The 20,727-nt window shown below is 42.9% G+C and overlaps 1 protein-coding gene across 3 annotated transcripts in view; it reads left to right on the top strand.

Moving 5' to 3' along the window:
• Positions 1-19,618, top strand: part of ASTN1 (astrotactin 1) — a 320,502-nt gene extending 300,884 nt beyond the window's left edge. For 2 of the 3 annotated variants that reach the window (XM_023231253.2, XM_026447749.1), the window contains exons 21-23: positions 321-421; positions 7,918-8,101; positions 12,424-15,870. In XM_023231253.2, coding sequence (XP_023087021.1) covers positions 321-421; positions 7,918-8,101; positions 12,424-12,661 — 523 coding nt within the window. In that variant the 3' untranslated portion in view covers positions 12,662-15,870. Of the gene's footprint in view, positions 1-320; positions 422-7,917; positions 8,102-12,423; positions 15,871-19,282 lie in introns of those variants that run through there. The other variant, XM_023231254.1, reaches the window with a different exon arrangement.
• Positions 19,619-20,727: the final 1,109 nt, after the last annotated feature.

Genomic DNA, 20,727 nt, shown 5'->3' with positions numbered 1-20,727 from the left:
CTCCCAGTTTCCCAGGTAATGCTGGTCCTGCTGGTCTGGGGCCCCCACTTTGTGAACCAGTGCCTGAGGCCATGATGCTTTCTGCCAAAAAATATACTCACGGCAGCAAATTACAACCCAAGACCCACTAGGAAGCAGTGAGGGGCTCTAGGCTGCATCTTTCTGCCTGGAATGGTGGCAGTAAACGTGAACCAGGATGATGAGAGTGTCCGGGTCTGTAGTCACCCATCCAGGCAGAGCTGGGCCATGAAGTAGGGCCACAGAGATCCAGTCTCCAGTCACGCTGTTTCTGCTAACCATGCCCTCCCACTCCCTGCCAGGTTCACGCTGTGGGGAGTGGACAACACAGGACGGCGCTCCAGGCCAAGCGATGTGATCGTGAAGACCCCATGCCCCGTGGTGGATGATGTCAAAGCTCAAGGTAAAAGGCATTGAAGTTAGCGGGGTTTCTGAAGGGATGCCCCAGGTACTCCCCTTTGCTATGAGGACAGAGGGACCAAGAGAGTTGAATGGAGCAACCTGGAGTTCAGCAGGGAAGGAGACTTCAAGGCCCAGTACAGGAGCATTGCCTTTCCAGAAATACTCCTCAGCTGCTGGCAAAAGTGCTCATCGTATTACATTACTCCACATAGTCATAAGTCTAGGAGCCCACAGGAGACACTGATGAAGCCCCCTAGCATACACGATTATATGCCAGGTGCTTACATACATAGTGACGTACCTGTGATCTCTGCCCTCAGGAGTCATTTACTCTGTCTATAGGTTTCTGTACACCTGAAAGGTTATTTTGAATCAACATGTACAGCAAGGCTGCAGATTTGGAGTTAATTGCTAAATCCCCCCATCCCTGACAAAAATGCATCAAAATTTTTAATTCTATATTTTGAAGTTATTATGGGCCAGTTGTTTGATAAATAACTGGCTGTCTTCAGTACATGCGCCCCTGCAGGATCAGTCCCCGTTAATTAAGAAAAGCTTGCCTTCAGTCAGCATCCATTGCACAAAGCTTACCTTTTCCTCATGACAGTACCGGACTGGTCTTGACATCATCCCCTGTTCTAAGGTTTTTACACCCTATTTATAACCAGAATTTTATTCATCCTGGTCAACACTTCTACAGGCCTCCAGCAGTAATTTAGGTGATCTTATCAACCACTAACATGGTAGTATTGAACAGATAGTATTTGCATATTAACAGAGATTGATGCTGAAAGTTTTAGATTGTGCAAGTTTCAGTAAGAGAAATATTGTGTCCAGTCTGATTTGCTGACATCCCTTAAATCACCATGTATAAGGCTCCTGACTCCAGGTGTATTAGATTGACAGGAGGGACATAATCCCAGAATGTCCAAGGGGTGACATTATGATGATGCAAAATCACAGGGCAAAGAGTGACCTGGATTCCCATCGATTAAAACCACTAATATTGTAGCACTGTACAAGGTTTGAAAAGATTTTCATCTTTAATCTGCAGAGCATGTTAAAGGTAGGGTTATTTCCAACACAGACATCTGATCATATCAAGGGCCCTTCTTAAAACTCTTTAATGTATTGCCATTCTTCTTGTGACAAAAACATTAAACAGGTACATTAGGACCTACATGGAGTGGCCCCAGCCCACTTCTCCAGCACTTTGGCCCCCTCCCTTAGCCGATTTCTGCATTCCAGCCTCACTGCCTTCCTCAGTTCTTCCAACACCATTTTCATTCTACCATGAGGCCTTTGCACCCATGGGTCCCATTACCTAGAATTCTCTTACCCTGTCAACTGATGAACACCTCTTAGTCTGCAAATCTCAGACCAAGTGTCCCTCCTTCAGGGCAGAAGGGACCAGGAGCCATAATGAGGTATCCTCACAGTACCGTGTTCCATTCTTCAGAACATTCATCATATTTATTATTATAGTGATGTGTTCAATGCCTGTCTACCTCACAAGACAGTGAGCTCCATGAGATCAGGCTTCCAGTCTGTTTTTGTCCACTGTTAAATCACTAACACCTGGGAGGCAGTGTGGTTGACCAACTCATTGCAGAGAACCTGGAATCAACATCCCAGGTACAAATGCCTGTTTCCTATCTAACCACTTGATCTTCAACAGGTTACTTCATCCCATGCCTCAGTTTACTCATCTGTAAAGTGGGGATGGGGGAGGTAGTATCCTAACTAATGAGGTTCTAGTGAAAATTAAATGACTTAATTAATGTAAAATAGGAAAAAAAAACCCACCCAATGTGTGGCATATAATAATTATTCAGTAAAAGTTAGCTGCTATTATTATCAGTAACCAACCATAGAGCTTGCTGTCTACTAGGCAGTCAATAAGTATTTACTGAATGAATGACACAATACCCCCATGTTATAGATGCAGCAATTGAGGTTCAGAGTAGAGAAAGTAAAGTGATCAATATCACAAAGCATCTGGCAGAACCAGTACTCACACTTGTTACTTTACCCAATTCCCATTTTGTCCAGGTTACCAAAAAGTGGTTAGAGAGTTATTATGTCAAAGACTGAAGCACTTCCCCTTGTCTGTAAATACTGATGAAGAAGAAAAGGCCCACATTTTGAAAGACTGTTCAAATTACATACCGAAAATCTCCCTTTTTAGACCCTCTGGAGTGAGTGCTGCTTGCTTATAGGGTTTAGACTGAATGACTTTCGAAGGTCTCTGCAATTCCCTGATGGGGAAAACTGGAATTGAAAACTCCCGGATGAGAGACTGTCTGGAGAGGATCCATGACACCCTTATTTCATTATCTGCTGATTTCTTCCTCTAAGCCAGAGAGAGGCAGGTGGTGAGAAGGTGCCTCCGCTGTTCCTGTGTTGGAGAGTATGCTGGTGTCCTTGCAGGTAGCACAGCCTGCAGTGGGTAGTGGGACATCAGGGAGTAGGCAGCAGGTGGTGGGACATTAGGGAGGTGATTAGCAGGTGGAGGGGATGCAGCGTGACGCTACCTGCAGAGATGGCTAGGTAGAAAGTAATTCTAGAATAAAGAGTGGCCCATATAGGGAAGTTTGCTGGGGGCAGACAACTACACAGTTTTCCATGTGGGGCTCCTTCGGGTCAGCCCAAGCCCTCCAGAGTACATCAAGATGTGCTCTCCCTGCTTGTGCTTCTTAATAAAGAGAGTTTCTGAAATCCCAGCAGACGAGCTGGGAGCAGAAGAGCCAATTTAGTGTTGAGACAGTGAAATAACACTCCCAGGGCCTGCTATCCTTCAGCCACGAAGGTGTCCTGTGCAGGTAAATCCAGAATTAATGAGTTAGACTAATTGAGGGTATCCTTGCTAATTAATACAGTTTTAGCAGTTCTACCAAAATACCATATGCTTTGTCTTCCTCACACCCAGATGGTGATCATAAATATGATCTTGCTGCACTCAGGTCTGAGTTTAAATCTAATAAATGGGAATTACCTTTTAAGTGACCTGGAACATGACTTCATCTCCTCATTATCTAGCTAAAAGCCAGACTTCATCCCTTATGTGAAGATTTATCCTAAACTGGATACTTTCTCTGAAGAATTTTCCTGCATCATGACACTAAAGCCACTGTGGAAATAAGTTTCTACTGATGTTTTGCTGAAACCAGCCTCCCACAGTAGGTTCAGGCTCATGTGAGTAATAAGATCAACCCCCTTGGCTAGACTGTAGGTTGGGCCATGGCCTTCTGAGAGTTCTTCTTCATGAAGCTTCATCCATGGAAGGCTAGTTCTCATCCACCCCTCCCTGATGCCCATTCTCTCTTCCTGATGCAGACACAAATGTTTATCCATCCCTTTATTTGCTCCTTCCACAGCCATTTATCGAACCCTGCTATTAGATGCTACACACAAAAGTAATTAGAATCAAAATCTATTTTCAAGAAATTTACAGTCTGATTTCATGAATTCATTACATCATTCAATATACCTTAAGCCCTTACTAAATACCTGTCCTAGGCAGTTGGAGCCAAACCTCCTGCCTCATGGAGCTCATATCTTAGCAAGGATGACCAACAACAACAACACAGTAACTTGTGCAGTATTTCAGATGGCAATATGTGTTATGGAGATAAATAAGCAGGGCTGCGGGATAGGAGGTGCAGAGAGTGGAATTTTAACTGGAGTGGCTTGGGAAGATGAGGGAGAAAGTCATGCAGAAATCTAGGGGAAGATCTTTCCAGATCGAGGAGCAGTGGTACAGAGATTCTTGGCTCATGTTTGAAGAAGAGGAAAGAGGAACAGTGGGAGAGAGAAGAGCAGGAGAGGAGCTCCAAGAGTGTGGGAAGGATCCCACAGGGCCTGGTTATCAGAACAGGGCAGTGGACTCTGCCTGGGATTGGAGTGGGAAGCCCTGGAGGACGGTGGGCAAGGGGCTGACTTGATGGATGGTGGAGTGACCCCTGCCTGTTCTCATGCTCTGCATCCAACCCACTGGCAAATCCTTCTGGTTCTCCTTTTCATTATTGGAGAACAGATTTCACAGAAATACAAAGGCTGTGGAAGGACGAACTTCCTCTTGTTTTATTTTTCCACACTTTTTAACACACTAGATTTTACTTATTTACTACGTTTATTGCTTACCTGACCTGTCTCCTACCACCAGACTGTAAGTGCCATAAGGGTGAGGATTTTTGTCCGATGTAGCCCAAGGATATAGAAAACTGTCAGGTGCATAGTAAGTACTCGAAAACAATTTTATTTAATAAATGAATAAATAAAAGCTTACTATCTCCAGACATTGTGCTTTTTAAAAAAAAAAAAAAAAGTTTGACATTTAATATAGGTTTTATTCTCACAAGAATCTTGGAGGGTATGTATTATTAATCATCATTGAACAGGCATGGAAACTAAGACCCAGAGAGGTTAAGTAACTTGTCCCCGGTCACACAGAGGGTGTGGTCCAATTCCATTTGTTGCCATGGTGCCTGGGCCTGAGAGCCTCAGTCTCAGCCTTGTTAATTTATCCTGCCGCCTGAGAGATCTCAGTTCTTTTCTAATCATGCTTTTGTGATGAGGCTGTGTAGACAGGCTCTTTGCCATATTTTCACCTGCGTCTTATGTATTTCCGAACATCATGATAGTTAAAGAGAGAAAAGACAGGTATCTGTCTTGAATAGCTTGAGGTTTCTGTGAACCTGCAATTGAGTAAAATTATAACTAAAAATACCTCTACTATTTTCCATTGTTTGAGTTGGTGAATTCTTGAGATGCTATGAAGACTAACAAAATAAATTCTCTCAATTCTTTCTGTGAAAATAGGAGGAGCCAGAAATATTCATGCGCTAGGAGCCTGGAGCATAGATCTTTCTGAAAACGGCATCTCACTTACCGATGTGGGCTCTTAAGCATACCCAAGAGCTAGAATATTGTGGTTTTAGGAGATTGGTGGTGGAAACTGGTCTCATCCCACGTGCTGCAAAAGCTGGGAGCCTTTAGTCTTCTCTAGCTGGATATGACTGCTATGTTATGAGAATGGTTGGCATCTCCTCAGCCATCACTGCTCCTCAGCAAAGACTACCACAACCAGGGCCTGGCATGTGGACTGTTCTTTCTCATCACAAGAAGTAAGCATAGATTGGCACCAGTGCAGGGGTGGGAGAGGAAGTCCAGACCTGCCTATCTCAGCTCTGGTCTTATGGCCAGCATTTTTCCTGCCCCTGGTCATTCTTCTCTCAGCAAGCGCTCCTTGCCTCCCATAGAACACAACACAGCTCTTAGAAGAGTCCCTCGGCCTCTTCTTATCTCAGCTTCAGAAACGACAGACCCCCTGCACAGCTAATAGGATTCCCTCTTTCTTGACATCTGTAGCCCAATCAGGGAAATGCCCTTGACTAGAGAGAGTCATCCCAGATTTTCCATCCCATGACTCTGCCTCCTGTACCTTAAATTGGTTATACATCACGTATTTCCACGCATCAGTACACAATAGCAATGGCAGATAGGCGTAGTTTTCAATTTTGACTCCATCTCACACTGGCAGTGTGACCTTGGGCAGGTGGGTAACTTGACCTTTTCCCAAATCTTCCCATTTGTAAAACAGGCACATTCATATCCATCTTTCAGTGGTAGTGTGAGAATTGGAATTCACATGTGCAAAGTTCTTGGCAATCATAGGCCTTCGATAAACAACTAGGGATACCATAGATATTTTCTTTCTAAATCACTATCCTCTTTGTTTCTTGATTCCATTTTTAGCAATATGAGAATTTTAGCAACCTGAAAATCTAAGTGGACTTCTATACTCAAGTTATTTGCAATGCAGCTAAATATGCTGGCTGCAAGTTTGGTTGCTACAGGATTGGTGTGACCTGGTATAGAGAGATATCACTGAGAAACTCTTCCCCAAAGTAAATTTAAATTGTTCCCAAAGGTTTAAGTTCTATTCATTCAGGTAACATTTTTGGATCTACTAGATTGTCTGGCCTTGTGCTAGCCACTCAGGATAGTAAGGGTGTAAAATCTGGCTCCTGTCCTCATAGGCAGCAGGTAAGACAGAAAAGTAAAGAAATAATTTCTGTGTCTGGGCAGGATAGAGGTAGAAATTTTATTCATTCCAACTCTGGAAACTGCTACAAGGATGACTTTGTCATGACCAGCAGTGCTGAAGTCACTTGGAAGTTTGACAAGGAATCAGGCTGCCATGCCTGCGAGCTAACAGACGGTCACATTGGCCAAGTTGTGGCTTAGGAACCTGTGGACTTCATTTCTTCATCCCCAGAATTAACACTGCATCCAAGACAAAGCAGTGCTCTCCAGATCTTAGTTTCCCAGCTGTTTAGTGAGAAAAATGTAAATACATCTCCTTTCTGACAGGTTAAAAGAGAAAATATTTAATGATGAAGTACTTTGAGCTCTGTAAGAAAAAAATGCCAAGTCTATACAAAATCATTTCCACTTTGCCACATCACCACTTCAGACTTAGCAATTTATGCCTTTGAGGAAGAAATATCAGAGACATAAATTAAATGGAAAGATTACTCATTTACACTAGATTCCATTTCTGGGTCTCCACAGATCTGCCTCTGCGTCTGGTCTAGGTGGTCCTAACAAGGGTTCTGCTTTCCCACAGTCATGAGGCCACTTCAGACTCTTCATGTCACTCGCAAGCACCACCTGACAGTGCCTCACTTCATCCCTGAGCCGAACGCCCACCACTCGCTGCCAGGGCTGCCCTGCTGCTTTGGCAGGAACCCTGGTATGCAAGCACGTGCCACCTAGAAGTGTAGGGTTGTTAATGCCTCATGGGAACACACTCAGACCAATCATGGATGGAAGTTGGAGATAAATTCTTTCCTTCTACCCCTGAATGACCCACTGGAGATCCAGTGGGTCACACATCCTCTCCTGCAAAATGTAGCAATCAGCTCATCAGGAAGGCATGACCAGCTCCTTCATGCTCTCCCTTACATTTACTTTCTCTTCTTTCTTGCTTCATTTCTCTTTATCTTCGCTCTTGCTTCCCTGGAATTGCACTTGCCAAAAAAAGTGTTAATATATGAGCTTTTTCCTCAAGCTAGGTATTTTTAGAAAACCTGAGTAAAAAAAAGAATATTGTAACTGAAACAAACCTTAGAGGTATTCTAGTCAAAGGCTTTCATTTTAGAATAGAAAACTGAAGCCTGGTGGGGCAGACACAAAGTGAATTACTCAAATCACTTTCTTCAGGCCTTGGGTTCAATACTCTTTCAGTAACAGCATACTCACACACACATAAGCAAACATGCATATATGTATATACACACACATTCACATACACACATTTATGTGTATGCATATACTATATGATATATATGCATATTATATACACATTATAAATGATCTACATGTGTCTATGATATATCTATATGATATAGATCATATATAATGTATGTGTATACATACATTATTTTATATATACGTAAATATGAACTTATTTTCCTTTTCCTCCTTCCTCAGAAATAGCTGACAAGATCTACAATCTCTTCAATGGCTACACCAGTGGGAAGGAGCAGCAGACCGCCTACAATACCCTCCTGGATCTGGGTTCCCCCACCTTACACCGGGTCCTCTACCACTATAACCAGCACTACGAGAGCTTTGGGGAATTCACCTGGCGATGTGAGGATGAGTTAGGTCCCAGGTAATCAATAAACTAAGTCAACCCTTTTAAAGACTTCTTGAAATTTTGTATCTCTTGTGCTGTAAATACTGCATCCATGAAGTTGTAGAGATTTCCTGGATGAGCTTAGGCAATCAGAGAAGTCAGTCCCCTGATTTAAGACAGTTCAGCCCATGCAGATTAGTTTTGGATGAGCTCTGTTAAAGCAGTCCAGCCATGAATGCTTTTCCTGAACTCTGAAAAACAATTTTGCTTTTGACCTATTTTACCCTCCTTTTTCATCATGTTGACATTGCATTCTAAAACTCAAAGAGCCAAAAGCATGGTCTTGTGAAAGAAAATTTGGAATTTTATTAAAGAGGTTATCCAAAAGTATTTTTTGCATTTAGGTTTTTCATATATTATATGCATTGTAAATACTTGTTTTGAGTTAAATTCCACATCTCTTGAAATGCAACAAGAGAGTAGACAAAGACCCATCTTGACATCAATCTTGGCCAGAGCTAGGGTCACATAGTGTGTGCTAACTTCTCTTGGCCCCAAGGGCCACAACTGCCTAATACTCCACACCCACCGCTTTTAGGTTGCACAAACAGAATAGTGTGCTTGGAAAGTAAGAAATGGGAAGAATGTGCAGATGTATCACTTTTCTTTTGTTCTGTTAATCATAACTGTATATTGCTGCTTTGAGAAAACAGATTTCCCTGGAAAGACTGAAATTTTTGGATAAGTATGATAAAAAGGATTTTCATATGGAATGTTATTACCTATATGTCCCCAAATTATTTAGGTGCTCATGCAGAAACAATAAAAATAGGGGAAGGGCTGTGAGGATAGAAAAAAGAATGAATGAGAAAGAAAATGAAGAAGGAAGGAGAAAATTTAAAAAGGAAGGAAGGAAGGAAGGAAATGAAGGAAATCAACACTATAGAATCCTCTGTCTCTTAAAGAATCCTTTCACTCCAGCCAACAGGGCAGAATGAAAGTACCACCCAAAAGTCATCCCATCCATCTGACTTCTGACCAAACTGGAGAGAGAATCAACCTCATTTGGCCTGCTGTGACTTGCAGTTATAAACTTTCCCAGAAGACCATCATTGAGGACATTCTATTTTCTTACTTTTGAAGGAAAGAGGAAAATTAGGTTTATCTCCTGAAATAAAATGATTTTATGTGTAAGATCTGGCAGGATTTTTCTACAATCCATAAATAATTTCCTGTTTATAAAGAGTGATAGTTCTTGGGCAAAGAGAGCCATCACTATAGACCACAGAGAAAAATGTAAGGGATTTTTAATTTGCTTTGTCTCAGTTTTGGTAAGAGACAAATCCTGGGTTAGAAAGTAGATACATGTTAAAAAATGTCCCCTTCACTTCATACCCTATCTTTGTCTTTACCTTACTCTTACTCATCACTAATATCAACTCCATTCTCTAACTCTCTCCTCTCCTCTCCACTCCCGCTACCTCCTTCTCCACCCACTCCTTTCCTCTCTGCTCCCCTCTCCCCTCTTCTCCCTTCCCTTCTCTCTTCTGACATTTATTGAGTGTATATGTACAGTTCTTTGTCAGGGAACATAAATGTCACAATTTGAAAAGCACTAACATTGCATATATCATTTTGATTTCTAAGGGCATTTGTAGTGCTTTTAAAATTTCTCTCTTGTGACTCAAGAGTCAGAAGCAAAATTGGTTAATGAAGAAAGTGAGCAGGGGAAGAAATGTAGATCTTGTTGTAAAGTAAGGCCACCACTGACTGCACACTCTCCTCCCACGAGGCTCCTTCATGTGTAATACTAGTCTTTCATGGCTATATATTAGAAAACATTGTGTAGTTTCATTAGTCTGCAGGAAATAAAATTTGGCTTTTTAGTGTCATGGATCTCAGAGACAACCACAGGAAAGGAAAAATTCTCTGTTTTGAAATACATCAACCCACTTTGGGGTTAATTGTGAAGATGAGCAGAAAAGGGTCTATGGCTGCTTACTTCCTCTGAGCAAACAGAGGATTCCCTCAGTTCACCACAATCCAATTTCATTAAAACTCAATGAGGCCTCCAGATTGAGCTGAGGGTTGAAAATAGTTTGAGAAAAACATTGGTCGCTCTACTAATAAGAAAGAAAGCCACAGGCTCCAAAATGGTCAACGGCAATCCCAAATTTATTATTCTTATTGTTATTTAAAGTGAGCACTGAAAGCAGCAACAAAGGGTGTATGGGCTAATTAAATTCATTCTTTTGGAAGGATGATGGGAGTTCTTTGTTCATTTCTTGAAGATGATGCTGATGTTGTCCCTCCCTCTTCTGCCTCTCCCCTTTCTCCACCTCCCATGAACTTGTCAACAACTAATGACATACAGTAGGACAGACTGAGAGGCAGGGCCACCAGAGTTCTTGTTGATGACAACTTTTGGAAAACCTGCTTGATCAAACTGCAGAGGCTGATAGGGAAAGTACAGATCATCTGCCCAAGATGATTTAGTCGGCAGGCAGAGTGTTTTTGGTTTCTTCTGACCCCCTATTGAAGTTGGAGAAAATATAACTGTACCTCCCATGACTTCACTCCACTCTTAGCCCTTGACTTTGCTGCTGAAGCTCAAACCCTTCCTCCAACCAACTGCAATCTCCACCCTTCTCTCAGCTCACCCTTTAGAAACGCAGGGAGGTCATCCCTTGGTGATGCTCTCTGCCAGGACAGTAGAGGAGAAATGAAAGGAATGTGGCTATTGTTCTTTGAAACCTCTCTCTAAATAAGGTGAATAAAATTTCAGTTTCTGGAAGGAATTATGATATGGTTTGGCTGTGTCCCCACCCAAATCTCATCTTGAATTCTCACGTGTTGGGGGGGATCTGGGGGGAGGTAATGGAATCATGGGGACAGGTCTTTCCCGTGCTATTCTTGTGATAGTGAATAAGTCTCATGAGATCTGATGGTTTTAAAAATGGGAGTCTCCCTGCAAAAGCTCTCTTCTTTTGTCTGCCGCCATGTGAGATGTGCCTTTCACCTTCCACCATGATTGTGATGCTTCCCCAGCCATGTAGAGCTGTGAGTCCAGTTAAACCTTTCTTTTGTAAGTTGCCCAGTCTCAGGTATGTCTTTCTCAGCAGCATGAAAACAGACTAATACAAATTGTTGATGAAACTAGAAAAGTGTGGTTCCACACATGAGTTAGACTAGCAGTCAATAAATGCTGCAAAGAATAGTGTTTATTGAGTTTTCCAAGTCAGTAGTCTTTGTTGAGTTTTCCAGGTCACAAGACCTTGTTCAAATGAGAGTATCTTCCTTCATGGGTCTCTGGTTACTTGCATTTTTAAAGAATAAGAAAAACGCAACTGAATGAGGTGACCCTGATCTTTTACTCTTCCTGTATTCAGAGTCAAATCCAGTAAGCTCTGAGAACTGACTCTAGGCTTTCTTTATCTATGACACCAGAAGTGAGTGCCACTGGTCTGCACCAGTGACATAGTGTTGCTAGTCCTTTCCCCCAAGCTAGATGCCAGAGGCTCTCACACTCTGTGCTCCTGGCCCAGGGAGATCACTCCTTTCCATTGTGTGCAACTTGGGGCACCTTGCTCTCCTCTCTCCCTTCTCTCTCAGGAATCTGCAATGGCTCAGGTGACCTTCATCACCTTCTTTGTTTTCCCTCTCCTTTGGGGCTAAGTGACAATGATAATGCCTCTTCACTTTCTGAGGGAGGTGGAGAAATGGAGCATGAGCTCACCTGGAGGTTAATTAGGTGATATGTGCAACTGACAGTCTTCATTTTCCCAAAGGATAATCCTGTGTCAACATGAACTGAGGGTATTATTGTCCTTGCTTTTATTACACTACAGCTACTTCCATCCAGGCATAATTGGTCACATCTAATATCCTTTTCAGTTCAACATAACGGCTGCTTCTACCAGTTCAGAAGCGGCCTTGGAAAGGGAAATATTCAGTCAAGCACATTATTTGTCATTTAGTGATGATAAATGACTAGCTTTAAAGAAACTTGATTTGATTTGTCTTTCAAACCCGCCAGCTCTATGATTTTTAAAAGGCATGCATTTCCACTAAAATATTAGTTTTTTTATTTTCTCTTCTTATTTTTCCTTACTGCATTTTGTCTGTTTCTTTTTGGTGCTTGCTCACTTTGAACATTTATCCCATTCATTCATTCATTCATTCATTCGCTTGACAGATATTTATGGAGGGCTCACTGTTCTAAGTGCCAAAGGTAAAATAGGGAGAAAACACACCACACTCTGCCCTCTTGAAGTTTAGAGTCTCACACTGACAGTAGCTGTGCTCATCCAGACCCTCTCTTCTTTCTAACTTAAGTATCCTCTGTGCTTGATCCATAGGAAAGCTGGTCTCATCCTTTCCCAGCTTGGGGACCTCAGCAGTTGGTGCAATGGACTCCTTCAGGAACCCAAGATAAGCTTGCGGCGCAGCTCGCTCAAGTACCTGGGGTGCCGCTACAGCGAGATCAAACCCTATGGACTTGACTGGGCGGAGCTCAGCCGGGACCTCAGGAAGACGTGTGAGGAGCAGACCCTGAGCATCCCCTACAACGACTATGGGGACAGCAAAGAGATCTAGCATCGTAAGGTCAGGGAGCTGCTGCCAAAATGAAGTAGGAAAGAGGAGGGATCCATCTGGTTTGGTTTGTGGATTTTTAATATTTTTTAATGGAACATTAAAACCTCCACAGCAACATCAAAACCAGGGAGAAAGTGATCCTTGCTCCCTGCAGAACTTCTTCAGTATGATGTTCTCCATCTGCATGATTGGGAAATCTGCCAGCTAGTGGCTTCATGCAGTGCCATTATTTCTTTAGAAGATTACTTTGGGGTTTGCTTTGCCGTTACTTTGTTCCATTCATTTTTTTCCCCGAGAAGATTACCAAAATGCTCAAGAGCTCTGCTGTGATCCGCATGAAAAGTCTATTAAGTAGGCACCCTGTGCTCACTGAGTTCCTAAATCCATTGCAACCGGGGATAGAGGTGAGGTCAGAAAGTTGTTAGGCCTGCCTCAGGCCCCACGCTCAAACATGCCTCAGGAAGCATCTCACTCTGGGAGCCTTGGCCCTGCTCACAGAGAAAGACAATTAGAAAACTGGGGAAGGTGGCCCTTGTATGTGCCTCCTGGTTTTCTTCCTAGGCCTTGCTGTCACTATTTCCATACCCGAAAGGTGTAACCAGCTTTCATTATAGGCCCCAGTGGACCACTTGGGTTTTGAGATCCTTCCTTATTTTAAGCCAGGACTGGGATTAAATCTCCCTCTGTCAGATCTCTGTCCCCTCCTCTGAACAACATGATCTTTGAGAGGGAACAAGATGCCATCTGTCAAATGCACCTTCAGAAAAGTCTACCTGGGAGACTAGTTAGCAGTCCACATTCTAGAAAAGACTTGGAGTTTATTATTTTTTTTAAAAAAATCCATGCTTCCTTTGGATGGACTTCTCCAGCCTACCAATATATATCCATGTGCCTGGATTATCTTTAACCCCCACACCTCTTAGACTGAGCAGGTAAGGCTTGGTGGATGTCTGATGGGGTCCAGGAGGGGTCAACACTTCCATATCAGTGTTACAGTGAACTAAAGCTATTATTGATCACAAAAAATGTCTGTTCATCCCCACCTTGCTAAATTTGCTTGTGTTGCTAGTTTTGCAAATCGTTTCTCTGATAACCGTAAGCAGGAGGATTCCACCGTGGTCACTGCCCATCCAGTTGCTGGAATTCTGTGTGGGGAAGCACCACTGATTGCAGTTAAGGACTAGAGTGTTGTTTCCATCCCACAGCCCAAGCATTGACATGGTCACAAATAGTGACCCAGCCAACAGGAAGCCCAGACTTTCAGAAAGAGCCTGGCAAGGCCCTGTTAACTAGCAATGGCCTTAGCCATCCCATACAACTCAGTGGCCTGAACACACACCTTCAGCCATCATGCCTTTGACCAGGGCTCCTCATTTGGAAACACATGAGGAAGGTCAGGAAACAGATGCAGGACCTATAAGGCTAGTCATTGAGCTATATCTTTTTTTTTTCTAAATAGTAATAATGACAGATAACATTTATTGAGTGCTTGCTGTATGCCAGGCACTGCTCTAAGAACTTTAGGTATCATTGAATTCTCACAGCAACTCCCGAGGAAAGTACTATTCTTGTCCCCATTTTAGTGTTAGGAAAATGAGGCAAGGAGGTTATACAATTTGCCCCAAATCCCTCATGCACTTAACTCACACTGAATTTCAGTGTGAGTTCAGGCTGTTGGTCTCCAGGGCACAGGATCTTAGCAGCCCTGCAATACTCAGTTCTGTTTTTGGTATCATCTGGCACACAATTGTCCGAGCTCTCAGCCCAACAGGGAGCCTGTCCAGAGAGCTTTACCTTTCCCAAGCATCTGTGGCATGGACATGTCCTCTGTGCAGTGGAAGGAGGAGGGGCCAAAGTGCGCCCTTGGCCTTTGGAGCTAGAGCACCCTTGGGACCCTTAGTTCCACTGCACATGGCCCTCCTCCCCACCCTCGTAACTGGGAAGGAAGCCTGTGATGAGGCTGAGATAAAGCACAGGGTGGTTTCACTGTCCTGTCTCTTTCTTTCCAAACACTGAAGGATTTATTTCAAACTCTCTAATGCACCTGCCTCAGCGATTCCCCTACTTTCAAAGAAAAGATCAGCAGAAAAACTGGTTGTCCCACCTGTGGCAAATGCTGGAGCCTCAGTTAAAGTGCCTCAAGGGGCAAATATTTCACCATTGCCAGAGAAGATGTGACAGGCCAATCAGACAGGGCCCAGAGCATCTCTTTGCTGCTACTGTTTGCCATCCTTCTATTCACGTCTGTGCAGAACATGGTGCTTTAAGCTTGAGTGGAAGCAGGGTGAGGCTGCCGATGCCTTTGTGCCCAGAAGTGGATGATGTGGGAGTTGACAGACCAGGGAGAGGGTGAAGCAGGTATCAGGGTCCCTCCTCTGCACCCTCTCCTTCTTTTTATTTTAGGCATACTATCTTCCTCTCTCCTATCTTTCCCTCAGTCTCCTAAGTTCCTCTACCTTCTTTACCTTTGTCTTTTACTTCTTCTTTCTGTGACCCTCCATTTTTAGACCCCTCTTTCCCCAAGACTTTCTTCCTCCAGTTTCCCCTTGAGTTCTCCCCACTGAATGTGTGTATGTATGTGCACACACACACATGTGTGCACACACAATGCACACAACTATGACTTGGCTCCTACTCACATTCAAGTTAAAAAGGCTGATATGAATGGGGCAGGGGAAAGTCTTAGGATGGTTGTACAATTGACTGGAGGATTATTTCCCCTTGAAAGACACTATTGATCACACCCTGCTGACTTTTCCCGATGCTTGCCAGAAGGAACCCATCCTGGCTAGAAAGGGTGATGGTAACTGGACCAGTATTCAACCTTGAGTTGTCAAGCTGCCAAACAGGTCTTAAGGGAGGTGCTTATATCCCACCAACACTCTCCCAGCTCCCGTGTCCCCAAGACCTCTGGAGTTTCCTCTTGAATGTACATGAACCACTGTAATAGCATTAGACTTTTAATTGAGTGTGCAATTGTTTTCCATGGAGTTTGGTCCGTTCATTATTTTTTAGTTAACTACACTTCTTGATATTCAAATGTTCTATTAAAAAACTGAGTATGAAGAAAAACACTTTACTACTGTAGAAGGAAGAAAGAATATAATGTGACCATCTTCAGGTATAACAGTGTTGTTTAAAAGAGAATTATTGTATGATTATAAAAGATGAAATAATTAACTGAATAATAAAACAAAGCTATTAGTAAGTGTTGGGTATGTGGATGTTATCTTGTGTCTTTCAATAATCTGAGTAAACTGGTTAGACTCACCAGGGAACTTGTTAAAGTTTTAAATGTTACACTTCAGATTCCAGACATATGGGCCTTATAGTCATCATTCTCACTGGAAAAAAAAGAATCAAATATTTCATAGCAAATTATAAACTTTAAATAGTAGTGAGTCCCATCTTCTCTCTACAACCTTCTCCAAATAAGTAGCCGGTGATATGTATTTGTTGCACAGCTGCTATATTTTAGACACTACACATGATGCAGAGGATACAGGCTTACTCTCTATCAGAGAGTGTGGCATCCTATGGGGAAAATTAGGCATTGAACTTATCATCACAAGGGTGAGGAAGACTATGACAGAAAAGTACAGGATGCTGTGAAAGCTGCTGAAATTTATACTTCGGCCATTTAAGAAAAATGTTGAAGAAAAATGTTGCAAAAGGCCCTCCCAGATACATTCCTGTCTTGCATTGTGTAGGGGCATTTGAGACAGGCTGACTTATGAAATGCTTCAAGATGGGTAGCCCAAAATATGTAATCTCTTTCTTTCTCTCGATAATGCCACTTTAAATAGAGATTAAATCAGCTGCCATCAAAATATGTGATTCTATTTAAATTCTTCAACAATCAGGTGTTAAGTGCCTGGGCTTGATAGGTCCCCTTGAAAAGTAATGATCAGAATCCAAGTCCCTGCCCAAGCAGGGGCAATTAAAAGAAGGTGATGCCTGTAGCAGTTTTAAAACATGGCCACAGATTCTTTGACACCCCTCCCATATAAAGTGTGATCTACTGCCTCTCTCCTTGGATCTGGGCAGGTTTATAACTATTTTGGCCAACAGATGGTAATGGAAGTGACACTATGTGACTTTCAAGTCTGAATCAAAACAGGCCTTAGGGCTTCTGCCTTCTTTGGAACTCTTGCCCTTGGAGCTCTGAGCCGCCACCTAAGAAATTCAAGGCTATTGTGCTGAGACCACCATGCTGGAGTGGTCACGTGGCAGGGCTCTGGTCCACAGTCCCAGCTCAGATAAACCTTGCCAAAGCACCAAACAGGTGAATGAAGCTGTATTGAGACCCCAAGACAGGTGGTATCCCAGTTGCATGCTACCAAGCAACCTCCACCAATACCACGTGAAAGAGAAGCATCACCCCGCAAGCTCCTCCTGAATAGCTGCCCCCCCCCCACCAAATTATGTAACATAATAAAATGGTTATTGCTTTAAGCCACTAAGGGTTTTGTTTCTTTGTTTGTGAGATGGAGTTTTGCTCTTGTTGCCGAAGCTGGAGTGCAATGGTGTGATCTCGGCTCACTGCAACCTCCACCTCCCAGGTTCAAGTGATTCTCCTACCTCAGCCTTCCAAGTTACAGGCACCTGCCACCATGCCTGGCTTTTTTTTTTTGTATTTTCAGTAGAGATGGGGTTTTGCCATGTTGGTCAGGCTGGTCTCAAACTCCTGACCTCAGGTGATCCACCTGCCTTGGCCTTCCAAAGTGCTGGGATTACAGGCATGAACCACTGTTCCTGGCCAGGGATCTTTTAAATAAAAAGAATCCAATCAGGGGTCAGCAGTGCCTTTCCATCCACTCAGTGACAGAACATTTAGGTAAGCCCCCTGCTCTGGGCATGAATTCACTGTGGAAAGGAGATGAGAACTTATGGAGACTGGGCTACATCCACAATGTCCCTGTTACCAATGAAGTGGGTCTCTGCCTCCATGGAGGGGAGCAAGAAGAAGGGTGGGGCACTGTATCCTAATACTTCTGAGGGGGTGAATCTTAGAACCCAGATAGGAATTCCAGGAGAAGAAGAGAATTGTTCCAGAGCTGGGAAAAGAAAGACAGAGAAGGGAGTGGACAATTTGGGACAAGGGAAAAACATTGGAAGAGAAGAGTTTCTTCCAATTTTACTTGTTTTTCTGTCCCTTTGTATTTGGAACTTTTTGGATGCAAATGTGCATACCCCATACCTATTATGTGCCAGGCACTGTGCTAAACACTTGAACTGCATAATATTTATCAATCTTCATTGCAAATCTGAAGTAAATACTCTTAAGAAAGAAGAAGCAGTCTCGATATCTTTATATATCTTGCCCAAGTTCACAGCTAAATGGAAGTCCAGGCATTTTGACCAAGGGCTGTCTGACACTAACCCTTACACCATACTGCCATCATGAATAATGAGTTTGTTTCTCATTCATTGTCCTAACAAGGGAAAGACTCATCCCACTGAGATTTTTGCAAATCACAGCCCAGTTACCCCATGTCAGACAATAAGAGAGAGTGTGGTTGGCCAGTGCAAACTCAGTAATGCCATTAGTAAATCAACTCAGGGCATATAGATTACCTTTACAAGCTGAGCAGATTGTCTCTTCTTGTTTGTTTAGTTGTTTAGCTTGGTTTGGGTTTTTTTATTTTATTTTCTGTCTGTCACGTGAGGATTATTCAGAGCCAAGAAATTGTGACTCTCACTCCGTATGTTCAATGTTGCCTTTTACTATGCTTTAATGATTCTTTTTGTCCCAGTCTCTGTTTTCTGCACGCATCCATGGTAACACTCAATGCTTGGGTGAGAACTTGGGGAACAAATGCCTACTGCCCTGAGGACAGAATAGCTTGATATGTTTTGATAACCTAGCCTCCTAACCCTGCTCCCACCAGCAACTCCTATTTTATTGTCACATCAAGTAAGCAATTAATGAGCAGTTTGGTTTCAAATGAAACCTCAACATTATATAATAAAATTTTACAATTTCTCTTGACATATGTGGGAATCCAGGACTTGGCTCATGTCTGCACTATTCCAGAGTGAGAAAATAAATAAATAAATCTCTTTGTTCTGGTAGTTTGCAGTGTCTGCTGTAATTGGATTGATTCCCCTAGAGATAGACAGGTTTTGACATCATGTTTCTTCACCAAATCTGCCTTTTGTTAGAGTCTATGATATGCTTGCTCACATGGGAGTACAAATTAGTGTAATTGATTCCTTACTATCTTTCTCAGTGGGAGAACTTTAGCCATGTTTTCTGCTTAATAATTAGGAGCAACTTCCTTTGTTTCAAATAATTCAAATGTCAAGTGCCCCTGAGGCTATTGGTGTCCCATGAGTCAGGCAGTGTTCCCTGAAATACCAACTTAGAGATGGAACCGCTTCATGCCCTGTCCCTGTGGTGTGGAAGGATTTAAGTGCCCACAGATAAAACTAAGGCTGAATGTGCCTTACATGCCATTTTGCCCCGATGACCACTGAATATAACAGTAACGCACACACACCTAATCAACTACTGCCAGTTTGTTCTCCCATCCATTTCCCAACCTTCCACTGTTCTGTATCACATAGTGCTGACTCTTACAAACTATTGGAACTTTTCCCAGACTCCTTTGTCAACAGGCTTCCAGCGTGTTGGGACAGTCAGAGGAGTTGTAGATGATTGGAGGAAAGGAAGAAGAAGGCAACAGGGATATTTCCCCTTCTCCCTGCCTCAGATGGTGTCTCCAGCATCTTCTTCATGACCTCTGTCTCCTCCATGTGACCCTCCATCCCCTCAAAGCAGGAGCTACGCCCTGATGTTGCTAATCTGATAGGTTGCTCCTATTTGTCCTTCTGCAATCTCAAAGTCTTTCTAATTGGTTTCTCACCTTGAACTTCCTCTGTGGAATTACCTAAAATGTATTCTGCTTTCCTGACTAGGTATTGATTAATATATACTTCAAACTAAAAGTTAGTGATTTGTTTTTCTAAGACCACCAGAGTGGGCACAAAAGAACCAGCGAGTAGGCAAGGCTAAAAGCAAAACTGCAAATTTATTCTTTGGTCATCTAGCTTCAGGGACCGGAGCTGGGGGGCGGGGGGGTGGGGGGGTGGAGTTTCTAATACAGTCCGGACAAGAGTGGGGACTGAGAAAGCCCGCCCCTGGCGCATCTGCTGGGAGCGACTTTTCTAGGAGTGGAAGGGCAATAGGCGGGGCACGGGCATGTCGGGGGAGGGGGGACGCTCCGCAGGTGCCACCAGGTAAAGCTTGGTCTCCTCGGATTGACATCACCTGGTGCATGCCTGATTAATCTGCACCTTCCTGGGCGTCAGCTGCATTCTCGCACACATGGGAAGAGTTGGTGGTGAAGAAGAACCCGGAAGTGCACCATCCTGCCTCCGTTCGTCCAAACAGTTAGTACATATCATCTGACATGGAAATTTTGTAACTCTTTAGGATTTGAAAGACAATCTGGAAGATAACAATTTTATGCCAAAAGTAAGTACATTTTTATGAATTCTAAGATTGATTGCAGGGGTGACGAATAGGTTTCCACTTGAGTGTGAAATTTGATAAAGCAGCAGTGGCTGCCTGGAAAACTGACTTGAAAAAGATTCTGAGAATGGATTTGTACCTGGCCAGAAAGAGTGATGAGATGCATGATCAATACTTCATACAGATATTGAAATGGCAAATAGCAAGATATGTGCCGTGCATTTGTCTTGCGTAATTTATAGAGCCAAAATAGGCATGGAATACTCAAAGTCCGTACTATTTAGGAAAATCTATTATGTATGCATCACATATTGTACATAACTTATGGCATATACAAAGGTAAACATAAGTTCATTACATGTTGAAAATGGAAATAGAGTGAGAACAAATGTTTTTGAGATTTGCTAACCCCACTACTTATACATCAATTTTGTAGCATTTCCCTTATGTTTTCTGAGCTGCCATTTTTATGTATAAATCGGTACTTTTTTAAAAGACCTAACAGTGTTGATTTGGTATCTTAGATGGCAGAAAATGAAAAATTTCAGTCTCCATCTGTTTCTGCCACTTGAGCAACGTATCAGTAAGG

The sequence above is a fragment of the Piliocolobus tephrosceles genome, chromosome 1, assembly GCF_002776525.5.
Source record: "Piliocolobus tephrosceles isolate RC106 chromosome 1, ASM277652v3, whole genome shotgun sequence".
NCBI classification, from domain to species: Eukaryota; Metazoa; Chordata; class Mammalia; order Primates; family Cercopithecidae; genus Piliocolobus; species Piliocolobus tephrosceles.
Note: the sequence above shows the minus strand (reverse complement) of the source record. Positions and strands in the feature narration are given on the sequence as shown.